The 19,378-nt window shown below is 53.3% G+C and overlaps 7 protein-coding genes across 7 annotated transcripts; 4 read left to right on the top strand and 3 right to left on the bottom strand.

Annotated features, from left to right (window-relative positions):
- Window positions 1–124: 124 nt before the first annotated feature.
- P152DRAFT_475934 (FAD-binding domain-containing protein) lies at window positions 125–1,899 on the top strand (the record flags this gene model as incomplete). The annotated part of the gene is made up of 4 exons (XM_033681455.1): window positions 125–208; window positions 273–508; window positions 589–790; window positions 844–1,899. The coding sequence occupies 4 exons, from the start codon at window positions 125–127 to the stop codon at window positions 1,897–1,899; spliced, it is 1,578 nt and encodes a 525-aa protein (XP_033531719.1).
- Window positions 1,900–3,605: 1,706 nt separating this feature from the next.
- P152DRAFT_139414 (phthalate transporter) lies at window positions 3,606–5,567 on the top strand. Its single transcript, XM_033673836.1, has 6 exons — window positions 3,606–4,225; window positions 4,281–4,404; window positions 4,468–4,713; window positions 4,767–5,082; window positions 5,141–5,286; window positions 5,390–5,567. The coding sequence occupies exons 1-6, from the start codon at window positions 3,724–3,726 to the stop codon at window positions 5,511–5,513; spliced, it is 1,458 nt and encodes a 485-aa protein (XP_033531718.1). The 5' UTR covers window positions 3,606–3,723; the 3' UTR covers window positions 5,514–5,567.
- Window positions 5,568–6,773: 1,206 nt separating this feature from the next.
- P152DRAFT_468041 (ARM repeat-containing protein) lies at window positions 6,774–9,182 on the bottom strand (the record flags this gene model as incomplete). Its single annotated transcript, XM_033680807.1, has 4 exons — window positions 6,774–7,012; window positions 7,063–7,342; window positions 7,392–8,027; window positions 8,082–9,182. 4 exons carry the CDS (start codon window positions 9,180–9,182, stop codon window positions 6,774–6,776), a joined length of 2,256 nt encoding a protein of 751 aa, XP_033531717.1.
- Window positions 9,183–10,275: 1,093 nt separating this feature from the next.
- On the bottom strand, window positions 10,276–13,937 carry P152DRAFT_421694 (uncharacterized protein). Its single transcript, XM_033677172.1, has 7 exons — window positions 13,588–13,937; window positions 12,884–13,536; window positions 12,342–12,798; window positions 12,168–12,293; window positions 12,030–12,113; window positions 11,358–11,974; window positions 10,276–11,311 (listed from the first exon to the last, which is right to left on the bottom strand). Exons 1-7 carry the CDS (start codon window positions 13,760–13,762, stop codon window positions 10,724–10,726), a joined length of 2,700 nt encoding a protein of 899 aa, XP_033531716.1. The 5' UTR covers window positions 13,763–13,937; the 3' UTR covers window positions 10,276–10,723.
- Window positions 13,938–14,577: 640 nt separating this feature from the next.
- Window positions 14,578–16,208, top strand: P152DRAFT_402068 (TPT-domain-containing protein; the record flags this gene model as incomplete). The annotated part of the gene is made up of 2 exons (XM_033676637.1): window positions 14,578–14,922; window positions 14,973–16,208. 2 exons carry the CDS (start codon window positions 14,578–14,580, stop codon window positions 16,206–16,208), a joined length of 1,581 nt encoding a protein of 526 aa, XP_033531715.1.
- An 89-nt stretch (window positions 16,209–16,297) lies between these two features.
- P152DRAFT_493349 (uncharacterized protein) lies at window positions 16,298–17,042 on the bottom strand (the record flags this gene model as incomplete). The annotated part of the gene is made up of 1 exon (XM_033682196.1): window positions 16,298–17,042. The coding sequence occupies one exon, from the start codon at window positions 17,040–17,042 to the stop codon at window positions 16,590–16,592; it is 453 nt and encodes a 150-aa protein (XP_033531714.1). The 3' UTR covers window positions 16,298–16,589.
- Window positions 17,043–17,416: 374 nt separating this feature from the next.
- On the top strand, window positions 17,417–18,919 carry P152DRAFT_139322 (NAD(P)-binding protein). The gene has a single exon (XM_033673835.1). The coding sequence runs from the start codon at window positions 17,830–17,832 to the stop codon at window positions 18,889–18,891; it is 1,062 nt and encodes a 353-aa protein (XP_033531713.1). The 5' UTR covers window positions 17,417–17,829; the 3' UTR covers window positions 18,892–18,919.
- Window positions 18,920–19,378: the final 459 nt, after the last annotated feature.

Raw genomic sequence — 19,378 nt, 5'->3', positions numbered from 1 at the left:
CAATGGCTCCATATACCGCTCTCGGCGTTCAGCTTTTGAGAATCGAGTCTACCCAAGGTGATATAGATCATTGTTCGTTCGTTCTTTTCGGTTTTCATTCAATTCATCAATTCCTGCGGCTACGATGAAACTCCCTTCGGCAGCTGGGCTGCTTCTCGCAGCTCTGACCGGTGTCGTCAATGGTCAAGGGCAAACATTGGCAAAGAATGTGCGTATCATACTCAAGCCAACCGTTGCGGTACCAATTGTCTCAGCAAAATAACAACTGTTAGTACGAAGGCAACGCCGGGTTTCCCACCTCTGCGCAATGGGACGCTCTGAATTCCGCTGTCGGAAACAAGTTGTCTCGCTGCGGCTCTGGCCGTCTCGAGGCTTGTACATCTGAAGACACCCCGTCCTATGTGCTTCGGGCGCGAAATGGGCAGGACATCGGCAATGCGTTGAAGTTCGCGAATGAGCACAACCTGCGGGTGACCGTCAGGGGGACGGGCCACGATTTCATGGAGAGGTATATACACCCGCCTCCTTAGCCGAAAGTCTGCAATATATTGGTAAAGATGGAACATCTGAATAACGATGATGCTATAGGAATACTGGCGCGGGAAGCCTCAATATATGGACGACAGACATGCGCGGAGCGCAGTGGACGGCGAGCTGGGCGCCTTCAAATGGATCTGCTCCGAATGGCCCAAAGTTAGCTGCTGTAACCATTGGTGCCGGTATGGCGTGGACGTCAGTGACGTCCACTGTAGAGCGGAATGGGCATGTCGTAACTACAGGTGCTGACACGGTAAGTCTAGAATCGCAGCAAGATACTACCGTCGAGACTGACTCTATGGAAAGACTGTGGGCGCTGCCGGTGGTTGGACAATGGGCGGAGGTCACGGTCCGCTCTCAAACCAATATGGCATGGGATGCGACAATCTCCTTGAAGCTGTCGTGGCGCTTCCATCCGGGGACATCGTCACAGCTAATGCCAACTCCTACCCAGACCTTTACTGGGCCATCCGCGGCGGTGGAGGCGGAACCTTCGGGGTCATGATCAGTGCAACGATGCGAACCTACCCTAAACCTACTATGAATGGCCTCACGCTGCGTATCTCCGGACGTGGCTCAGGATACGTCAATGCTCTTGCTTACATGTGGGCCAAACTCCCCGAGATCACCGATTTTGGCCTCAGCGGCTACCCCACTATGTCCTCATCCAGCTACTTCGGCATGCTCAACGCACCCGGAAAAACCACCGCAGAAATCAACGCCTTCTTCAACCCCATCGCCGCGAAAATGCGCAGCTACGGCGCCACAGTCTCCGCCTCCGCTTCATCCGGCGGACTTCTTGGAGGACTCCTTGGCGGCTTCGGCGGGCTCGGTCGGCGCAGCTTCTACGAAACGTACGGCGAGCCCACCAACCAACGTGTCAAGCGCCAGGCGCTCACCAGCGTCGGGCTCTTCTCTTCCCGCCTGATTGCCCGCTCCGCCATGAACGAGGAAAACCTCCCAGCGATCCGTAAAATGCTCGAAACGATCCTCGCCACCTCCCGCGTGTCCGTGCTTCCGTACCCCAACTCCGGCGGGCAGGTCGCTCGCAATGCGGAACTGGACGTGGGGCTGAACCCCGCGTGGCGGGAGAGCGTAATGCATATGATTGTCCAGCGGATGGATGCGAAGGCGGCAGTGGCGGCGATGGGACCGTTGAGCGCGAACGAGGGGGCGTATCTGAATGAGGCGTATCCCGAGGAGGTGGACTGGAAGCGGACGTTCTTTGGCGGTGGGGAACACTATGAGAAGCTGCTCGCGGTGAAGAACAAGTATGATCCGAAAAATACGCTGTGGTGTATGCCATGTGTTGGCGGCGACGTGTTCGTGGAAGGGAAGGACGGGAGGTTGTACAACCCGTAGTGAACTCGAGATGACTTAGGTTTCTAGGGAGGAGCCTTTAACCTTATCTTATCGCATTTATCTCACTGGCGTCGAACTTCACGCCATCGCCATGATGGAATTGACGAAAAGTCCGTCCACAGAATCCAATGCACTTTGGAACGTGGAGTTGGGGGTCATCTTTGTCAACAGCGGATTATGTCGCTTACTAAGCTAATTAGCGGCGTATTATATATTCATTGAGTGAGTTTCATTGGCTTATACAGATGGTTTCACAATACATGACCGTAGGGAAGATGTACTCCGTAGTAATTATGGAATTTTAGCTTGGGAATGGTGGGCACGTGATTGGGATCACCTATTGAATTCAAGGCTATGTTGACAGCAATCTATGGAATTAGAGTATGAATCTACCAATTCGGATAGTGGACAACCTTTCTGAATTATGATGCATAACGTTATTTCATATTCTGTCCTTTCTGTATTTATATCCATCTGTCTGCTGTTGATTTCATAGGGAGAAATACTTACACTCATTTTCCTTTGCTGATCATTTCCAAGTTCAACCTGTCTCCTTTCTGCAGTCTTTCTTTCGGAGTGTCCGACCTCTTACGCAGTAAACATGAATCGTCCTTGAAAGTCGAAACCACTTAGTCTGGACATGATGGCGATCGTTGCCTTGTGTGCTTAAAAGCAGCCATCATCAATCCACAGTTTCAGGGCGTGGACACGCGTTGTCCATGTGCTTCAACTGCCAGATTCCGAGTCCGTTCAACAAGTTGCAGTTAACTTGCAGAAGATGCGCTTCCGACTCCACATCCGAACCTAGATTGTTGTTCATTTTAAGACATCTCGTTTCCAAGTTTATACGACTCTTCATTGTCTCTTAATCGTTATTTGATGATATTCCTTGGAATGGGTTGTTGGCATACCAAAGTCACGATCGCACGTGACTTTCCCCGCTCCAGCTGGCCGCGATGTTTCGGTTGTGACCCCCCAAGTTTACCGATTTTACCCCTGGCTCGCCTGACTGCAAGGGTGATTTCGTGCATCAGCAGCACGGCATGGAAATTAGAAGCAGATCGATATGTCTCGCTGTTTGCCTCTTGATGCTCTTATTTCCGGTTTTGTCGTTGGTCTTTATGCCTTTACGAACGATCCACGTCATGGAAAATAGGCGATAACCGATGACCTCGGGCTTGTCCAAGGTTAGTATTACCGCAAATTCCTTCCTTTGGGCCGTAGCTGGAAAAGCTGTATTAGTTGTTCCCTAGCGTGTTATCTCCGCACTACGGCCAAATGTCTTCTGATTCGTGTTCCTGCTTTGCTTGAAATAGTGATATGCGAGAGTCGAACTATTCCGGCCTTGAATTCCCCTCATAGTGCAAGCTCCTGGTGATCAATGCTCCATCCAGCCCTTAATACAGTATATCAACTCAGAGTTTGCTCAATGGTCCAGGAGGAAGCTAAATATCTCATTTCTGCTGGCTCTGATCCTACATTTCCCCGCGATGAGATCGGGAATAAGCTCCACGCTAGGATTCTGTTTGTGACCTCCGCTACCTGGGGAACAATAGAACAAGCTATCCAAACCGCCACAGAGATCTAGACAAGCTTATCCGGACCTAGATCCTAGGCCGTGGTGGAGTAGATCCACCTCTCCGCTTCCCCCAGGGCTTGGCTGTGCGGGGATGGTCCGAAGTCATCAGGTTTCCGGAGAAGTATCTAAACCCTTAATTAGGAGTAAGTATAAACTGGGCCTTCGCTGCCTGACTGATCTCTAAAGACGAGCACTCCCATCAATCTTTTCAATCATCTATCGATACCTGGGCTTAGTCATTCACAATGGGCGTCGAGGAGAAAGACACATACGCGGCGGAGGTCGAGAACGTCAAGCACGATGCGTCATCAACTCCCCCTCAACAGCTCGAAGACTTCGACGAGAAGCTTGCGGCCAGAATTCGACACAAGATTGACCTCCGCCTCCTCCCTGCGCTTGGTGCCATGTACGCCATCTGCCTGTTGGACCGTAACAACCTGTCCAACGCAGCCGTTGCTGGCATGAATGTCGAGCTGAAGATGGAGGAGGGGGACAACTACAATCTGGTCAACATGTGCTTCTTCATCACTTATATCACCCTGCAACCTTTCGCGGTTTTACTCTGTCGATGGATGGGTCCGCGATGGTTCCTACCAATGATCTGTGTGATCTGGGGTTCTGTCATCATTGGTGCTGGATTTTCCCCGAATTGGCAGACGCTTTTGGGTCTGCGACTCATTTTGGGCGCTCTTGAGTGTGGCTTCTTCCCAGGTTGCCTGTACCTTCTCTCGACGTGGTACACGCGATGTGAGTGACCAACCTGTTCCGACCAAACTTCATATACACTGACGATGGAATCCAGTCGAGAGCTCGCGTCGCTATTCAATCTTTTACCTCCTTGGCAGCTGCGTGGGCTCCCTCGGAGGTATCCTTGCATTTGGTTTGCAGCAGCTGGATGGCAGAGGGGGACTCGGCGGATGGAGATGGTATGGATCATCCTTCTGTTTTGTTCTGAATGGAACATGAACCACTGACGACTTTATCCATAGGATCTTCATTATTGAAGGTGTTATTACCGGCGGGATTGCAATTTTCGCCCTCCTGTATCTTGTGAAATTCCTCGATGAGGAGTTGATAAGGCCATCTTGGAAGTTCCTCACGCGGGACGAGTTGGAATTTGTCGCTGCTCGACTCAACGCCGATCGAGGCGACGTCGAGGTGGAGCCGTTCACCATCAAGCGCTTCCTCGAGCCCGCCACGGAGTGGTTCATCTACGGCTTCCCCATCATCCTCATGTACGCGCAATTGCCCCCTTCGTGCCTCCAATCTCGCTGACTTTCCCTCCTAGGCTCACCACCGCCCTCGGCTATGCCTTCGCCTTCACCCTCCCCATCATCCTCCAAAGCTCCCTCGGCTTCGGCGTCGCCGAGGCCCAATGCCTCACCGCGCCGCCGTACTTCTTCTCCGCCATCCTCATGTATGTCGCCGGCTGGCTCAGCGACAAATACCGCCAGCGCGGCCTCGCGATCGTGATCCTCGCCACCATCGGGCTGATCGGCCTGCCGATCATGGGCTGGGCAAAGAATCCGTGGGTACGGTATTTCGGCGTGTTCGTGTCGGTTGGCGGGGCGAACTCGACCATTCCTAGCGTGTTTGCGTACCAGGTATGTAGGCTCAGGTGTCGGACCAGACATAGGAAACGAGTGCTAACGGTTGAACTAGGGAACCAATATTCGAGGACAGTGGCGCCGCGCGTTCTGCTCCGCGTCGCTGACCGGCCTCGGTGGCATCGGTGGAATCATCGGTGCGCTGATCTTCCGCCAACAAGATAAACCGGATTACTTCCCGGGTTTCATCGCCTGTATTGTGTAAGTTAAACGCCCTCGCTGTCCCCGGAACTGCTCTGGCTTCCCACTGATTTGGCAATCGTGCGACCAAAATGTTTGAGGAGTTGCTAATCATCTATCGCAGCGCGTCCGTCCTGATCGTCATCACCGTCGGGGTCATGACTATATACTTCCGCCGCTGCAACGCGGAGTGCGACCGGGGCGAGAGGGTATTGATGGGCGACCCAAATTTCAGATTCACAATTTGAGAGAAAGCCGGAGTTCGTGGATGTGCCATGCGTGCAATCTATGTCGCTGCCAGGAAGTCAGGTAATATAGATAGATCTACAACGATGAAGGAGGGACAGGCATCGTTGTTATGAGGACGCCGCGGCGTGTGGCCAGGAATGGTAGAACCAACAGTCACAGCATCGCAGTTGCACAGCGAAATAGAATCTACGTGTGCTCGTATTGATTAAGATACATGAATGGGCTATTTTGTGTCTGTGCTTGATTGAAAAGAAAAGGAATTCGAAGAAAAGTGGAAAAGGGTCTGCGATGATGTATGAGAAGCGCTGAGGTGCCTTGTCGTACATGGAGTGCAGAATCGAACCTTTCCATTAACACAAGTGCATACATGACTGGGAATATTATTGGGGTGTGCCTGTGTGATCAGAAAGCGAGAGGAGTGCATGCAGGTAATCAGTCCATCCGGCCATTTCGCAAATCGGATCCTCCTTCTTTTCCGTAGATGAACAACCTCCCGTTGCTTTTCCTTTGACACATGTCCACGTCTACTTCCCTCCTACACGGCAAGCCACTACCAAGATCAGTTTCCAGGCGACAGCATTCCGCAAACCACAACCCATCCACAACGGAGGGACATTCAGGATGATTTCAGGTGCGAACCTCCACCACATTGTTTGCATGGATTGAATAGATGAAAGCAAGGGAGAAAAGGGGCAAGAAAAAACCAGCAAAGCATACGATAACAAAGTCGGATTTTGAAAATAATGAGAAAGAAAGGGGCTCTCAGCATGGATGATGTCGGTGAGATGCTTGGGGGTGGAAGATTGGCAAGATGATGCTTCGTAGAAGAAGGCATTGCAACTCCAAGCATGAAGTAGAAGAAGGCACCGTTAGATCTACAGGCGAAAGGCTGCGAGTCGAGATCGAAAAAAGATCCCTCAAGGCGGAAAATTCGGGGTTCGAATGATAAATGCCCTAGGCTCCGCTACGATTGGAACTCGAGAACAGTTGGCGGTCTTCTCGAGCTGATATGATGACCGCGAGATTTGAACTGTGATTTTCGACATTGTGCGGGGCCTCGGGGATAGATTATGCTTGATGATGTCGAGACTGAAGTGTATCCGGTGGATGAAATCAAAGAAGAGAATGGGTGTACGTCTCCAATCGGTCAATTGAAGTGAGAAGAGCGGGAATGCATACCCCCGCGGGATTGGCCTCCGTTTTGCCCTCCGTTTTGACCTCCGTTCTGTCGGGAGTGCCACTGCTGCTGGGCCTAGTTTTTAGTACATCCGACCACGATAACCCCGACCATAACGAGGACCAAAAACATCAAGAGGCGGAGATGGACGTACGTTGCTCGCCGGATTGCAGCAGAGCATGGCGACTCGGGAACCATATTTGTTTCCACGGAGGCTGACCATATGCTTGCGAATATGAGTGGAGACAATCTCCCTCTGGCGAGAAGTGCAGTTCTGGAGGATGTACTGAATGAGATAGTTGCCGAATTGATCAGAAGAGACTGCAGGGATGTTAGACGCGAATTATGTGAAGAAGGGCGGTTAAACTTACTATCGATGAGAGGCATGCGGACGCGGTCCTCGCGAGGCTCAGAAACGATCTCAAGGTAGCGATCAATGAAGTTGTTGGCATTGATCTTGAGGCACTTCTCAACAACTTTGGAGCCGTACTGGTGAAGAGAGTAATCCTTCGCGTTGGCAAGGACATGATCGACGGCTGCCGCCTTGTCGGCGGTAGCGCCATGCTCACAGATGTGCTGAATACACCAGTTGCCAAACTGGCCCTTGCAGATCATGTCGATGCTGGCAAGAACTTCATTGATGCAAGGACGCTGGAGAAGTCAGTGATGTGACGCTACTGAGTGATGTTGACATGCATACCTTGTCCTCTTCAAGGCAATTCTCAAAGACGTTCTGGACTACGAGACTGCCAGTCTCACCCATCGCAACCTTGTCCCACATGGTGCGAAGAGAATCATTGACATACTTCATGATCTGAGGTGGGGAACCGCTCCAGCGCAATTCGAAGAGCTTCTGCCACACATGGCAAGCATAGCGGTGGGTGACCGTCTCAGGGATCTTGCGAAGCAATTCATGAATCATCAGCGCCTTGTAATCTTCGGTGACGCTGTCGAATGCCTTTTGAATGACATGGCAGCCAAAGGGATCCTGGCTCAAGGTAAGGGTATTTCCCCGGATGCTGTCAGCAAGACGACGAATCTGATCGGTCGTGCCATGTTCGAAGCAACGCTGAACGAGGAAATTGCCGAATCGATTGATCATGAGACCATACGCGCTGCCGAGGATAGCATCGATGATATCATGCTTCTGCTGCTCGGTGCCAGACTTGAGCTTCTGTTGAAGGAAGATGGATGCCTGTTGATCATTGAAATCGACAATCTTCCCCACAATGATCCTCCAGTCCGTGGTGGCATTCTTCTCAAGAAGAAGACGGTAGTTGATAGGCTCATGGGGAGCGACGTACTTCGTCCCATCCGCAGTGGTATCGACGGAGTCCTGCAAGGCACATTAGTGAATGATTATATCACTTTGTACTTCGATAAAACGTACTGCAGAGCCACCCCAAGGGTCCTTGGCCTTGTCAGCAGATGCACTACTATCAGCTCTCACCACATCCCAGGGAGCGACGGGCTGGGACAACGGGGCAGAGGTGATGGCGTAGGAATTGGGCTGCATAGGGCCAGTGTATCCTTTGGTGACTATAGCGTCACGTGGAGCCGTGAACTGAGCACTTGCCTGGTTGAGTCCATCGTGGAGTTCGTCGGTAGTAGTGAACTTCAGATGATCACCAGCGAAGTTGCCGTTGTTCACTCCTGGGAAGTGCCCTTGGAACGCTCGTCCGGTGGCTTGGCCGCTGAACGCAGGAGCAGCACGACCGATCACCTGATTCGCCCCAGGTACACCAGTCGCCGCAATCATCGCGGCAGGAGCACGTGGCACATTCATGGGAATACCACCATACGTCCACGCATTCTGGGCTGCGGAATAGGGTCCACTGTGCTGAGGAACATAACCCGTGAATGGCGGCTTGGAAGGGAGCGAGAAGCGACCCTGTTGCTTAGGAGCGTTAGCCCCATGGCCCATGACACGGTTTGCGCGATGATGTGCACTAACCTGGGCATTCCTGAGCGCATTGGCAGGCATTCCCTGAGCCTGGTTCGTAGGACGTGCAGGAAGGGCCGCATTGTTCGGGAGAAACGGGGTGTTGCCCCAAGGCGGCATGCCAACAGCGTCAGTAGGAGAAGTGTGCTTGCTGCTGTTGTCCAGCCCCCGATCGTTGACAATTTCGCCATCACATTCAGAAGCGGAGACGATTTGTTCCAAAGTGTGCTTGGTCACATGCGACTCGGAGGTGTTCGCCTCATCTTCAAGCTGAGTGATTCGCGCTTTGGCCAACGCCAACTTCAAATTGAGGATCTCCTTTTCATAGTCCTCCACGCTGCGTTGAGATTTATTCGGAGAAACCTTGTCGTCACTCTTGTTCGCTCCGAAGGAAGCCTGGCGCTGGACCCCCACTGGAGCACTGGTAGCGCCCATAGACGCCGCAGTAACATTTGCGGAAGTGAAAGGAGGTTGACCATTCGGAGCAGCTTGGTGGAACGACCCGAGACGCTGGGGGATGACGTAGGCCTGGAGTTCATCCTGGGTCATCGCACTGCGGTTGTCTTGCTTGTACTTCTCGGTAGCTTGAGCATAGAGCGCATTGAGCAGTTGCTACGACTGTTAGTTGTGAATCCATCCGAACCGATCTCAATCAACGTACTTGCTCCTCCTGATCAGCAGCAGAGAAGGACTTGGCTTGCTTCAGGCCAGCAATGCGACCGTTGGGGATGCCATGGTGGCTGAAGTTAGTGGTATCACTCAAGACAGCCGGGTTTTGAGGACCCATCATCTGGAGACGGGACATCAGTGACTGTAGTAAAGTGATGGATCTTCGGGCAAGCGAGCGGGAGTGTTAAGAGGAAGCAAAAGGGCAGAAACTCACTTCGCCAACACCAGAATCCTGCAGCTTCAGCTCACTGAATCCACTGGCAGTACGATTGTACTTGGGCTTCGGGGTAGGAGAGTCTTCCAGCGACATCTTGACAATTGAAGAGACTGATAGATCGATCCAAAGCTTCTGCTCCCAATTGGCGAAAGTAGACGTTCGTGAACACGAAGGTCAGGGATGAACGCGCCTGCTGCGTGTTAACGTTCTCTCCTCGCGGTAACTTCGCGCGATGAGCGAACAGCGATGCGATTGCGATGCGACGCGATGCGACGCGACAGATCAATGCGCTCCTTTCAGAGTAGAGCGCAACGGAGACAAGGAAAGCGTGGATAACCAGAATAGACGCGGGATTGGGGGTGATGTTTTCAAAGTGAACAGATTCTCGTTGCTGGATAGATAGCCACGAAATCAGACGAGCTCGAACGAAGATGATGAGATTGGCATATGAAGCAATAAGACTTACGGTGATTGCGCGAGTGAAGAGGAGAAGGGAGATGAAGATGCAGTGGGTTGGCGATGAGCAACACGGAGAGGGAGTGACTGCCGTGGTGAGCAGAGTGTGTGGTTCTTTCCTGGTTGGACGGGAAGTGATGGATTATGGAGGAAGTTGCGGTCTCGAGGATCGGTGGGAGAAATGTGTTGTGACGTAGGCGCTCCTTCCTTCAATGGAAGTCAACACCGATGAGTGACGACGGTAGGTCACGCGTCCAATTGACGACAACCGTCTCCTGAATAATGGAGAGGATAGCAAATAGACGAGTAGTGAGCTAGCTACGAACAGCTAGATCGAGATGGATGAGGTTAATGGTTGAAAAAGGAAAGGGGATGAAGGCGATGAGATGGGAATTTTGAAGGACTTTTGAAGTGTGTGTGGGAGGGGGAGGTGTGGGTGAGAGAGGAAGAAGGGAGATTGAGAAAAGGATGGCGGAAGAAGAGTGAAAGGTGATGGGAGGCTTCAAATTCAATGTGTAGGCAACGAGAGGGTGCCTAGGTGCATAGGCTTATTCAGGAGGTCAAAATGGGATGATTCACAAGATGGGTGAAAAGCAAGTGATTGGAGGGACCGATGGTGAATGTAGACCATGAGACTATCACACACAATGTGATAGATAAACACAACAACACGAATTGCCCCTAATAGTGAAAGACATTGTTGACCACCGACCCCATGATCTCTATTATCCTGTCAAGGTAGGAGAACTTACACGTATGACGACCGCTCTGCCACCCGCCATTCATCATCAAAATACCCAATCGCTCTCACACCCGCAACACCTTGCCATGCCATGCTCTTGTCTAGCACCACGAAGTCGGGCGACCCAACGCCGGTTAGTAAGGGGACGAGGCGGGATGCAGAAGTCAGTCCAGCTTCATCGACGCCCCACACCACCAGCGCAAGGCGATGATTATCCAACGGACTGACGAATATGGCGCCAGATATCTCCTCGAAGGGGAATCTCTCGTCCCAGTTCGCTCGTCGAAGATGGAGTCCATCGTCACGGATCGTGATAGGGCTTGGTTCCCCAATATCAATCAAGGGCTCGCGGGTCAGACTCGTCAAGATGACATTCCCAGGGGCGCTCGACAGGGCTGAGGAGTCATATTCGGCGATTAGACTGTCGGCGGCGAAGTACTGGTAAAAATTCCGCGCAATCTGCTGTGCCTTGACGAAGGTAATCGCGTCCTCATAAGTTACTGTAAAGCGGCCTTTCGTGCGGAGGATCGCGTCAAACCCGCCCATCTGGATAGTCGAACGCAGTGAAGTACTTGTATCCCAAACCAAAGACTCCTACTAACAGTCAGCAGATATAATTGAGCGAGAAGTGGCGTCAGACCATCCAGAGACCATCGTTGCCCTTGACGACTGGCCACTCGAGAGATTCCCGAGAGATATCAGCCACCAACTCCTTTCCATCGACGCGAAGACCTACGATGCCGCAATCATAGTACTGAAAGCCAATTTCCCGCACATTCCTTGTCTTCAGCTCAAAAAAGCAAGTATCCGCATCTATTTGCTCGACCACCACATCCACCAACCCGACTCTACTAGGCTCTTCCAACCGCCTGATTCGGATCCCCTGCTTCGGTCCAGTATCCCCAGGGTTTGCGGACACAACTCGAAACATATCCAGCGCCATCGCTCGCTTCTCGAGCGCGGCCGAGGAGCGATAGAATTCCTGCAGCGCGGGGGTAGTCATGACGCCGTCAAACCAGTGGTTCCGATCGGGGAGCTCCACGTAGGTGCTGGACCAGTTCGCTTCGGCAATCAGCTGGGACATGAGACGAGCATGGTATGCGGGGACATTGTCATCGATTCGGCCGTGTTGCTGGAGGATGGGGATCCCTCGTGAGTTTGGGGCTAACAATTGGTGGCGATAGCTGCTGAGAGACGACTGCACTAGAGCGAGGATGACAGGGTCCGCTTGATGCCAGAATTGATATGGCACATATTCTACAATAGTTCAGAACGAGGTTTCTTAAGTTAGAAGGATAGAGACGATGCTTACGAGGAATAGACAAGTACCCAGATACTGGAGCAGCGGCTAGGACTTTGTCCGGGTGATGAGCGAGGATATACCAAGTTCCTTGACCTAACAAGAATAAGTCTGACAACTCGTACGGCAAGAGCATCGCGCAATACTTACCACCGTTAGAATGGCCACTGACGATCCAACTCTGGACATCAACGCCCGGTCCAATCCAGTCAAACCTCGCCATCCAACCAGGAATGGCATCCACAGCAGCCTGCACATCTGCAAACCCCCAGTTGTCTAAACCATGTCAGTTTCGGATCAAAAACACTTGCTACCAAACCTTACGCCAATCATCACCGCTCCAAGTCGTCACTCCGCTTGGGAAGAGCACCCATGCGCACAGGTCCACGACGGCGTCGAGAGAATGCGTTTGTTGATCACTGTCTGCATCCACCCCTGCACCATGCAATGCGAGAAGTATAGGAGCACGGAAGTCCTGGATTTTAGAGCAGGATGCATTTGCTGCGGGTGGTCGCAGCATCGCGTAGGATACGATACCTGAGGGGTGCGGGTAAGTGAGTTTCTGGGCATCGTGGCGTGATCGATGTCGGAGCGGGATATTGATAGAGGTGGTTGATGGGATGGTTGTGGTATTGGCCGTATTGGCCGCTGCGTACGTCACAGTGACCTCGATGCTACTCTGATGGTAGCCCTCCAAGTCTATCTCGAAGGCAAAAGGCCGAGTTTGACCTGGTGCTAAGAGGAAGGAAGATGATAGATCATCCAACCGGTGAGTGGATACCTTTCGGAGAGTTAGCTGGCTAACAATTGGCTTCGACTGAGATACAGTAAACGCATGTGAGCGGATGTGAATCTGGACTACTCACCCCTGCGACATCCACCGACTCAGCACGCACCCAATCGCTGCCTGCGTTCCGGAGAGGAATCGAGATATACGGACTCGAAAGTACCCCATCAACTACATCCGGCACCAGCACACTGCTCTTGATGATCTCGAGGGACCTGCGAGGTCTTGCCAATTCCAGACGAACCGTGGTACTCGGCTCACCAGTGCCACCCATGGCGCGGACGTCCCGCACCACGCGGATGTCGATCGTATGCAATCCTGGCCGCAGATGAATGATGTGGGGAGCACGGCGATATGAATAGAAGTCACCTCCCCAATGTCTCGTTCCATCAATTGCGTACTCGAGGATCTGGTCGGTGTACAAGAGGACATTCTCGGAGGTGTCCCCTTCATTCAGGATGCTTCCACGCATCCACGCCTGATATTGCTTTGCGGACCACCCATAAACGGACTGCAGAAAGTCCCAATTGACTTCAGGGAATGACAACGATAGGGACATCTGCCCGTATCCCGAGTTGCATTTGTCCATTGACTCCATCCATATGCCGGTAGTCTCCGACCATGTGACGGAGCCATTGAGTCCCAAGGCGCTCTTGAACGATTCTGAAGCATTATATTTTATGGAGGGGAATCCGCCATGGTATTCCAAAGGATCAGATCCCCATGCTGCTTCTGTTCACTTGTTAATGGAGGTTGTGGTTAGTCGTTGTATGGGACGCATGCCTCTGGTCCCTATCTGGAATGGGCCAAGGATCTGCCATGTGTCTGAGATCAATGGTGATGGAAGGCCAGTTATGGTCTGCAAAGGGCCCACAGTCCATTGTGAGGTACCTGTAATTTCACATTGATACAGGGCTAGGAGAACCAGCCATACGATGGCGTGCGAGACCCCAAACATTGCATATACGTGAACACTGAGCCACCAACATCCTCTATGGATGCAATGGATGGATTGAGAATCGAGGATTTAGGAGTCAGGATTTGGGATTCGGCTACATATTGCATCGATATGAATACCGATAAAAAGAATCCCATCAAACGGAGTTGAACTTCCCGCGAGGATGAAACAGTTGAGGTACGGACTATGGTTATCGCGAGGATTCATTTGCGGTGAGACCTAATGGGGAATGGTGTTCAGCGTATCAATGATCCGTGCATGGATGTCCCACCCCATTCCATGGAACTGCAATTTTCACGTAATTTCCGCCACGCTAATCCCAAAATAGATTCTGGAACCAAGGAGCGGCTGCATCTTCCCACGTTACGTATTTCCTGGTCCCTATTGCGTCCCGCTGTGCAGTCTGATGTAACGGTGTTAATACGAGATTCCCATTCTTGAAAGAACACGCGATTCACTTGGGTTCAGCGTGGTGAATGAATGGTGTGACAGACTAACAGTCCTACCGATTAACGGCTCATCTCCATCCTGAACCCGATCTCTCCTCATCGCATCGATATCTGATATCGGGCGGCTAGATATATCGTCAGTTCGCCACGCATCAAGAAGGCTGTACAGCTCTCACCAACCAGACGAGACGGTGCCTCATTCGATATACTTCCTCTCGAGACCATTCCGACATTTCCGTCTCCCCCCTGGATCGCATTGGACAGCATAACCCCATTCCAGCGACGATGAATCCTCAGTAAACCCCCTCAGTCGGTCATCCACACGCCCGCCCGCCATCAATGGCCTCCACCAACGCAGGGGATGACATGACCGCAGTTCCGAGCAGCCCTGGTCCATCCACCTTATCCAAGTTCCCAGCCTTCGACCCGCCGGAACAAGACTCCCTCTACAGCGGCCGAAAATCGCAGTCTCCTGCACGCACAGGGAGCTTTGGGAATGGTCATGCCGGAGGCGACCGGTGGCAGGCTCGGAGAAGTAGCGGACCACGATGGCCCGCGAGCAATGGAGCTCCAATGCCAGGGCCGAGACATTCGCGGCAGAAGAGCTTGAGCGAGGCGATTCGGACGATAAGGACGAGGAGGGCGAGCGTGAGCGCCAATGCACATGAGATCGCAGATGCATTGAAGGCGCCGATTTCGCCGAAGCTAGTGGTATGTAGCACCCGAGAACCGGAAGATGGCAATCGGTTGACGATGAATAGGTGCTTTGCGGTATCTGGTATGCGGCCTCGGTGATCTCGAATACCAGCTCGAAAGCCATTCTCACGACGTTCCCGAAACCCATGACCCTCACCATCATCCAATTCGGTATCGTCCCTACATGGTGCGTTGTACTGGGCTGGGTAGCAATACGATTTCCTGCCGTAGCCCGTGTGGTGCCGGTGCTCAAGAACGGCGTTCAACCTCCAAACCGAGATCTCATCCGGGCCACCCTTCCACTCACCGTTTTCCAAATCGGTGGCCACATCCTGACCTCCGACGCGACGACACGGCTCCCTGTCTCGCTGGTGCACACCATCAAGGGCCTGTCCCCGCTCTTCACCGTCATCGCATCCCGCTCCCTCCTCAACGTGAAATACAGCACCCCAACCTACCTCTCCCTCATCCCGCTCACCATAGGCGTCATCCTCGCCTGCTCCGCCAACTTCAGCAGCAACCTCCTCGGCCTCGTCTCCGCCGTCTCCAGCACCCTCCTCTTCGTCACCCAAAACATCTTTTCCAAGCGCCTCTTCACCGAAGCCGCCCTCTCCGAATCCACCCCCGACTCCCGCCCCTCCTCCAAAAAGCCCGACCGCCTCAACCTCCTCGCCTACTCCATGGGCATCGCCTTCTTCTTCACCTTCCCCCTCTGGCTCTGGTCCGACGGCATCACCATCCTCCGAGACCTCCTCACCACCTCCTCCATCCGCCTCTCCGACCGCCCCGGCGCCCTCGACCACGGCGCACTCACCCTCGAGTACATTTTCAACGGCACCTTCCACTTCATCCAAAGCATCGTCGCCTTCATCCTCCTCTCCCTCGTCTCCCCCGTCACCTACAGCGTCGCCTCCCTCATGAAGCGCGTCTGCGTTGTCACCTTCGCCATCCTCTGGTTCCGGAACTCCTTCTCCAACACCCAGGGCTTTGGCATCTTCCTCACCTTCCTCGGCCTCTACCTCTACGATCGCACTAGCGACGCCGCCCGCGCCGACCGTCGCGCCAAGATGTTTCAGCCCCAGGCTGAACCGCTGTTGCCGCTCGTGGAGAATCCGGGGGAGTCCGGGAGTCCGCCGGCGGCGAATGGGCATCGGTGGGAGGGGAAGCGGGATGATGATCGCATGCAGCATGGGAGGACGAGAGGGGAGACGGCGCCGCAGTGGTTACCGCCGGGGACGAAGGCGGAGCAGACGTGGATTCCCGGGCAAGATATACGCGGAAACCAGGTGACGGTAATATAAGTAACTTCCGGCGTCTGGTCACGGACCGAAACCGTTCGGAATGTGTTTGGGGCGTTCCTTTTGCAGGAAGTGGTTTGCGGCTCTACTACATTTCTTTTCGAAAATCAAAAGTAGCAACAAAACAAATCGGTTGATGCAGGACCTGGATGATAGAGTCCAGTGCACCAGTACTTTCTCTCGTTGGCGCTGGGGAGATGGAGGCGATATGGGACCACACACACATAGTTAGACTGTATACGTATGGATCATTGTAGGTACATGAGTTCTCGCCCGTTAGCGTCTCGTCCAACTACCAGCGAATCCAGAATTTTCGAAATCCAACTCTTTCATGCGTGACCTCTGTTCTAACCCGTGCCAAACGCCGTGTGTCCCCCTCTCCTCTCACAAAAACAACCCCCTCCCATCTCCCCTTCCTCTCCTCCCTGCCCACCCATCCCACCCCACAACCCTCCACCCCACCTTCATCTTCCCCTCCGACCCCTCCCACCCCCCCAACCCCACCACCACGCTCCTCCCCTCCTCCGCCGGACACCTCACCCACACCTCCTCCCCCTTTACCTTCAGCACGTCCAGCGCGATCGCCGTCCCCGCCAGCCCGTGCGCATGGCGTAGCGCGGAGGTAAGGTGGGTGCGGATTGTGAGGGGGTCGATGTCAGGGGCGGTGGGGGAGGGGATGGTGGTGAGAGGGGTGAGGAGGCGGAGGTGGAGGTAGGTGTGGGTGGGGTGGAGGGTGCGGGAGAGGAGTTGGGTGGCGGCGTGGGGTTTTTGGAGGCGGCGGGAGGGGTTGGCGGTGGGCGGGGGGTGGGAGGGGGCTGTGGTAGTTGTAGTGGGCATGGTGAGGAGGTTCGGAAGGGAGGTTGTTGGGTTTCGAAGGTGGGCGGCAATAGCGCTTAATGTATGGAGTGGAGGATTCTAGTTGCTTGGTTACCGGGTGAGTTTGTTGGGACTTGGGAGGGCAGATAAGTGAGTTACAAACGACGCGATGGAGAGTTTTGGCAAATGGTAGTCAAGGTTTAGGATGTGAGGCTTACAAACGACGCGATGGACAGATTTGGCAAATGGTAGTCGGGGTTTAGGATATAACGGATATAACGCTCAGCGATAAGCCCATGCGCCGACGTTGATCTTTGCGTATGTCTGCACAAAACGAGCTTAGTAACCAGGTCATGTTTTATGGATGAAGGTCTTGTACTTGGGATTCCGGAAAGAATGTGGTGGTTTAGGTGCTAAATAGAGAGAGAAGAATGGTGGGTGTTGGGTGAGGAGGGCAATTTGGAGCGAGTTAGGAAGACGCCGAGTTGACTAATGGCATCCAGCATGTGCAGCCCTAGGGTTGCTGCGGGTCGAACTTAGTGTTGTCAACGGATGGACAGCTGAATAAATTCCTCTAGATCGGGGTGGGATTGGAAGTGGTTCTATGACGGAATTTCAAAGGGAAAATGGTATCATGGAGGTAATGGAGATAATGAAGTTGGTTTGGGATGGCACTGGAGAGTACAAATAGGTGCCTCGATCAACCATCAGGACAGGATTGACCAGCAATCAAGTCACTCGAATTTGAATCTTTACATATATACGATCTTCTATCAAAAACCAAACCAACCCGATCCCACCAGCCAAAATGTCTACACTCCTCCAATCCTCTGCCGCCCACCCCATCCTCGTCACCGGCGCCACGGGCTTCCTCGGCGCCCACATCGTCTCCCAACTCCTCCACGCTGGCCACCACGTACGCGCCACCGTCCGCTCCCCCTCCTCCATCCCCAAACTGCGCACCACCCTCGCCCAACCCGCTTCCCCCACCTCCCCCCTCACCATCGCCATAGTCCCCGACCTGACCGCCCCCGGCGCCTTCACCGCCGCCGCAGAGGGCGTCGTCGGCATCATCCACTCCGCCAGCCCCTTCGTCCTCAAAGTCGAGAGCATTGAAAATGACCTCCTCAAGCCCGCTATCAACGGCACGTTGGAAATCCTGGAGGCCGCGGCCGCCACGCCGACCTGCGCGCGCGTCGTCATTATCTCGTCGTTCGCAGCCGCGCTGAACCTCGAGGCCGGGAGCCGGCCGGGGTATACGTACACGTCGGCAGACTGGAACCCGTCGACGTACGAGACGGCGCGGACGGGGGACGCGCTAAACGGGTACGGGGCGAGCAAGACGCTGGCGGAGAAGGCGGGGTGGGACTTCGTTGCGGAGCGGAAGCCACATTTCGAGTTGGTGACAACGTGTCCGGCGTGGATTTTTGGGCCGCGATTGGATGAGATTGAGGATTTGGGAAGGCTGAATGAGAGTACAGGGGCGATTTACAGGTTGATTAACGGGACGTTGAAGGAGGTGCCGGGTACGGATTTCGGGGCGTGGGTGGACGTGAGGAATATCGCGAAGGCGAGCATACAGGGGTTGGTGAGGCCGGGAGTGGGGGGAAAGCGGTATCTCGTGACGGGAGGGAAATGGAATTATCAGGATGCTGTGGATGCGATATTGGAGGAGTTTCCGGAGCTGGAGGGGAGGGTTCCAGTGGGGAAGCCGGGGTCGGGGAAGGATGAGATTGATCTGTGGTATAAGGTCGATTCGAGTCCGGCCCAGAAAGAGCTGGGAATCGACTGGATTGATCTGAAGAAGTCTATAGTTGACATGGTGAGGACCTTGCTGGACAACGAGAAGCGACTTGGAGTTACTCACTAATTGGGTATTCTGAGGTCATGGATAGTCAACTAGCACTGAACGGCATGATTGTTTCTTCAAAAATAAATAAAGAGATGTATAAGGACGACATCGACTAGCATTACGATTCTCTTCTTCATATTTGATTTTGCGTGACTAGAATAGAATTGCATGGAGTGATCTTGACGAACCAAACCTCGATGATTGCGGATGACTACGGGAAGTCTATGAGGACCACAAGGCACTAGCATCAAACATAAAAGGAACATATCCAAGTGATAAAATCCACTCTGATGAGGCATACACCAGATTGATTCCCGCGATATTGTTGGTATTGCGTGCCATAGTGTCAGACAGGAAGATGTGATTGAGTGAAGTCCACGGAATGTCAATTCGTCATCTCATTCGTCATTCGTGATTCGACTATTCGAGATACATACTCTATACTATGCACGAACCACTGGTCAGGGTCGTGGAGCCTCCGAGCAAGGCTCCAAGGCGTCAAGGC

Source organism: Eremomyces bilateralis (genome assembly GCF_010015585.1).
Source record: "Eremomyces bilateralis CBS 781.70 unplaced genomic scaffold P152scaffold_20, whole genome shotgun sequence".
Classification (NCBI taxonomy): domain Eukaryota; kingdom Fungi; phylum Ascomycota; class Dothideomycetes; order Eremomycetales; family Eremomycetaceae; genus Eremomyces; species Eremomyces bilateralis.
This window is presented reverse-complemented; position numbering and strand designations above follow the sequence as displayed.

Coding starts and splice junctions, on each gene's coding strand:
- P152DRAFT_139414 (XM_033673836.1), top strand. CDS start 3,724: ATGGGCGTCGAGGAGAAAGACACATACGCGGCGGAGGTCGAGAACGTC. Junction 4,226..4,280: donor CTCGACGTGGTACACGCGAT/GTGAGTGACCAA, acceptor GATGGAATCCAG/TCGAGAGCTCGCGTCGCTAT. Junction 4,714..4,766: donor GGCTTCCCCATCATCCTCAT/GTACGCGCAATT, acceptor TTTCCCTCCTAG/GCTCACCACCGCCCTCGGCT.
- P152DRAFT_421694 (XM_033677172.1), bottom strand. CDS start 13,762: ATGTTTGGGGTCTCGCACGCCATCGTATGGCTGGTTCTCCTAGCCCTG. Junction 12,114..12,167: donor CAGTGGCCATTCTAACGGTG/GTAAGTATTGCG, acceptor TATTCTTGTTAG/GTCAAGGAACTTGGTATATC. Junction 11,975..12,029: donor TGGGTACTTGTCTATTCCTC/GTAAGCATCGTC, acceptor GAACTATTGTAG/AATATGTGCCATATCAATTC.
- P152DRAFT_139322 (XM_033673835.1), top strand. CDS start 17,830: ATGTCTACACTCCTCCAATCCTCTGCCGCCCACCCCATCCTCGTCACC.